At 30.8% G+C, this 4840-nt stretch overlaps 1 protein-coding gene across 2 annotated transcripts in view; it reads left to right on the plus strand.

The window, feature by feature from the left end:
* Positions 1 to 4840, plus strand: part of LOC106457631 (translin-associated protein X-like) — a 46368-nt gene that overhangs the window by 2741 nt on the left and 38787 nt on the right. For both annotated transcript variants that reach the window (XM_013917065.2, XM_013917066.2), the window contains exon 2: positions 3670 to 3710. In XM_013917065.2, the coding sequence (XP_013772519.1) occupies positions 3674 to 3710 (37 nt within the window). In that variant the 5' untranslated portion in view covers positions 3670 to 3673. The remainder of the gene's footprint in view (positions 1 to 3669; positions 3711 to 4840) is intronic.

Here is a 4840-nt window from a genome sequence, read left to right on the forward strand (position 1 = left end):
TGCAAACACTAGTTGATTATTGTCATTACATTCATCAAGTTAATTGTAATTTTTGATTGATTATGTTACGTAACACTAATAGAGTTAATCATTCAGCTCTATAAGCCACCTGATCAGATAAATTACACGGGTCTGTGATGGTTTTATTGTCTTGAAATTTTTACATTCTCTACAGTAATTCCTGTATGCTGAATTCAAAAATGATATCCATTTTTCACCATCATGTACAGATTTTTCACATAAGGGAATCATTGTCATTGAAATTGGGTCACATATTGTTCTGTTTAAAATGTTGATAACCACTGGCTGTAGATTTCTCTAGACAAGTCATGATATGAGAGTCTTATCAATCATTCTAGAACCCGTGAGAAAACACTTCTATTATATAAATGGTTAACAGGCCACATGACGTGTCATTTCTGGATAGTATTTGTTTGTGTGTACTCTTTGATATTCTTTTTTTTTCTTTTTCATATTAATTTTTGTTACTATGGCAACAAGAGGTTGTGTAAGTGACCCAAACATATTCTTTTATATTTGTGTTAAATTTATTGTATAAAGAAGAGATGGCAACACAGAGTCAGCCTGATACCAGGATCGAAAAATATTGAATGTGAAAGTTTAGTTGACACAAAGAAAGTCCAGTTTAGTTGACACAAAGAAAGTCCTTTTACCTTCACTTCACATAAAACTGGGCTTGATGAAGCAGTTTGTAAAGACTTTAAACAAAGATGGCAACAGATTCAAGTATCTATGTGGGCAATTCCCAGCTCTTTCAGAAGTGGAAATTAAAGAAGGGATTTTGACTTCAAATTAGGAAATTTACTTCAGAGGAACAGTTCAAAAGGACAATGATGAAATTTCAAAAAGAAGCATGATTTGCCTTTAAAGATGTTATTGATAAATTTTTAGGAAACAACAAGGACCCAAATGACAAAAATATTGTCAATAACATGCTCGATAAATTCAAAGAGTTGGGTTGTAATATGAGCTTGAAAGTTCATTTCTTACACTCACATATTGACTATTTCACTGAAAATTTCAGTGCTGTCAGCAAAGAATAAGGGGAAAGGTTTCATCAAAACATGAGAGAAATGGAGAGGAGGTATTAGGGAAGATGGAACATCAGCATGATGGCTGATTACTGCTGGTAATTGAAAAGGAGATGCTCCAGATGCAATACATAAAAGAAAGACCACAACATGCAGTTTTGAGACTAAAAGACATAGATTTCACAAAAAAAATCAGGATGAGTGAGGATGCATATTCATTTGATATCAATTTTCTTCTCTTTTCTTCAGTTTTTTTGTATTTTTGCTAACAAATATAATAAAAAAAATGTTCATTGTGGTAAATGAAATAATAATTTGATCTAAGTAAGAGTTTTTTCTTCTTCCCTATTTGTAAAAATTCCTCAGGTGATAAAAAAAAGAGTATTATTTTCGAAACCTGCGTAGCTAAATTATTGAAAATCCATTATTAAAAACAAAATTACTTTTATGAATTTTAAATTTGCAGGCTTGTGTTATCTAAGGAATTACTTGTATGGTATTGCATTACACATTTTATTATCCAAATTTACCCCTATATCTGATTCAGTCTTACCCTCGTGTAGTGCAAACTGCAACATAATTTTTATTATGGCAAACATGCAACCCAGATCTAAGATTTATCAAAATATCTATAATTTGTTTGATTCTCTTTGTTCAGTTCATAAAAGTATTACATAATGTTCAGTTTATTGATAATATTGCTGGATGAAAAACACAATTTTAAGGAGAGAGGCCTAATTTTTTAGAAATCATAGAACAAAATATGACTGATATTTTGTAATATAAAGATATATCTTGGATAGAAAAGTAGATTGTGTAATAAGGTCTATTGAGGAAAGGCATTGTCCAGTAGTAGTTCAAAAGTTAAAAATTCATAGAAATACAAAATATAGTATTAAAAAGAATTTTTACAGAAAAAAATAGGCTTTTGAATGTTTTTCTCAAGATTCAAGCACGTCGATGCAATATTATGCATATTATAAGTTGAAAATTTGTAGAAATACAAAATGTAGCATTAAAATGAATTTTTACAGAAAATAAATAGGCTTTTGAATGTTTTTCTCAAGATTTAAGCAATTTGATGCAATATTGTACACATACCTGAGATAGTGCAATAGCATTGTGCTGGTGCAGCACTATGCATACTTTTCCAAATGCTGCACAAAATTATTGTGTTGCAGTTATTTCTATGAAAAATTCTCGAAACAAACTATCCCCTGTGATGTAATGAGAAATAGTATGTTAAATTTAGTGATGGAAATATTATCTTAAGGGGTAAGTTGACATCTCTTAACCCTATTTTCTATTGGCAAAGAAGGGTAAAATGTAATCTTATTGAGTCGTTAAGATTATCAAGGGTCATCAATAGAATAAAGGCCTCAGATTTCTTTTTGCTGTATGCTGAATGGTAGAATAACAGGGATTAGGTTTTGGATAATACAGATTAGGCTTGAATGAAGACAATTTTATTTCTTCTATGAAGGTGATAGCTTATGGAATGAGTTGCTGTTGGCAATAGTGGATTATAGCACATTATAGCAGTTTAAGAAGAGAATTGATGATTTTCTGAGAAAAGATGACTTTAAATTTTTGTCACTCTTTCTCATGGATTTGTGAGCAGGGACAGCCTTGAAGACCCAAATGCAAATAATGAAAAGGATGAAACCTTTGTTTTTAAATAGCTATTACATAACATGAGATTTTATTTGAAACAAACTGGTTGTTTTCTATGTGGAAATACATATTATAAACACTTAAGAGCACATGCAGTAATATAATGCTCCAGACTCAGAAAACTACATATATGTGTTTATTTAAGTTTTTTTTTTTTTTTGTAAGCTCTTCATAATCTGGCAAAAACCGTACCTCAGCAGATAGAATTGCAGCAGGATTTATTAGTTTTGACTTTCAGATGTGATGATTTGGTATAGATTAATATTCTTTGTGCACCTAAAATATATGATATTTTAGCAAGTGACTATAATCATTATAAAGAGATTATATTTTGAAAACTAAACCTTGAGTTTTTCTTAATGAAGTATACTACTTTTCGTGAGGTGGTACATGTACACGTACTGCCTTACAGTTTCACACTTCATTTTTTGCAGCAGTAAACATTTTAGTGTACTGGAGAGACTGTAAAGTACTTTGCGAAAGTACAAAATCATAGGGTAAGATCATTGACTGGTATTGATCATGAAACAGTAAAATGTATGAATATTGTCCAGTCATCCTAAGCTCACTTTGGCAGGAGTGAGTTGCACTTTGTGTCTGATTTTCAAACTCTTTTGGGTTCATTAACATAAGAATAATAATAGTAAAGCTTTCAGTTCTTAAGATGCCCTCACTATAGTATCCAGTACTTTCAGATGCATAAAAGTGTACCATATATCAAAAGCAGAGTTGCAATAACATTTTGCACATTTTTAGTAAAGTGTAAACAGTCGCATGCAAAAACATTTTCATTAGTGAGATGTTTTAGTGTTATCTTTCTATCATATATTTTAGTAATTGCATGTAAATTTTTGTGGTTTAAACCAATCAAAGGTACCTGCATGATTCAAATATACATGTACAACATAAGTATTTATGTTATTGATCTGTTCTTATATTTTAGAGCAATGTCAGAAGATAAACAAGACAAGAAGGTAGCTGGAGGTCAGTATCTTTCAAAGTATATGTGCCTGTACATAAAAGCTGAATTGCTCTTGGGTTGTATAATCCTTATTACTTGTTACGTTACGTGATAGTTTCAAGGGTGCCAAATGATAAAATGTTTGGGGTGTACTGTCAATAATCCTCACAACTTCATCATGTCGTATGACCATGTTACTATACCATGTGCCAGTTTGAATAACAATGAATTATTTAAAAGTAAAAACAGGACCAATGTTTAAAATTTACAATAAAAAGTTTTTCTGGCCAACAGCCAAAATTGAAGGACTCGTCATGTTTCATTAGCTTTGCCATCATCAGTAGGAGAAACATGTATGGCAAGTAGGTAGTTTTATATGGAAATGGTTTAACTCATTGTAATTGTTAAGAGTAGTAGGAATAGTAGTATTTCTTTCCTAAACTGTGTGTGTTATCACCAGCTAACTTTTCATCTCTATTTAGCAGAGAATCATTTAATTTACAGCATGAACTTTCTATTGATTATTTGAGTGTTATGTACATTTAAAAATTTTTCATGCCACTTTATTGAATGACCTGTTTCAACAGTGTGTTCAACAAGTCAAGAAATTAGCTTCTTTTTATTATGTACATAACCTTTATGTTTGTTAAGACAATATTTTAAATTACGTTTAGTTGGATCAATACATTTTTATTCCGTTCACATCAAATTTTATATAGACCTTTTTTGTTTTTAGTACTAGAAAGTACTGATTTAATTGTATTGTTAATTAGAATGAAATTGTTTGCTGAAATGTATGGTATGGTAAATGTATGGTAATGAAAATGCACTACTAATTTTATTATTTCCCCAAAAGGGGGCTGAAGCCCATCTGGAAGGGTCATTTGCACTATGATACAGTAGTGTATTGTCTGTCAGTTGGTCAGTAGACACTAAAATGACATCACATAGACAATGATTAACATTGCAATTTGTACTGTCATGATGTCAGTAAAAGGTGTGCATGCCATGAATCATGAGAAGAATTATGCACTCTATAGGCTACTACAACATAGCATGACATATGAATTTCAAAAGCAAGAAATAAAAATATTTGTTATTCTTAATTTTGGTTTTATTTACTCTTGAAACAGAACACATTTGGGGACCATGT

This window comes from Limulus polyphemus, unplaced genomic scaffold, assembly GCF_000517525.1.
Source record: "Limulus polyphemus unplaced genomic scaffold, Limulus_polyphemus-2.1.2 Scaffold353, whole genome shotgun sequence".
Lineage (NCBI taxonomy): Eukaryota > Metazoa > Arthropoda > Merostomata > Xiphosura > Limulidae > Limulus > Limulus polyphemus.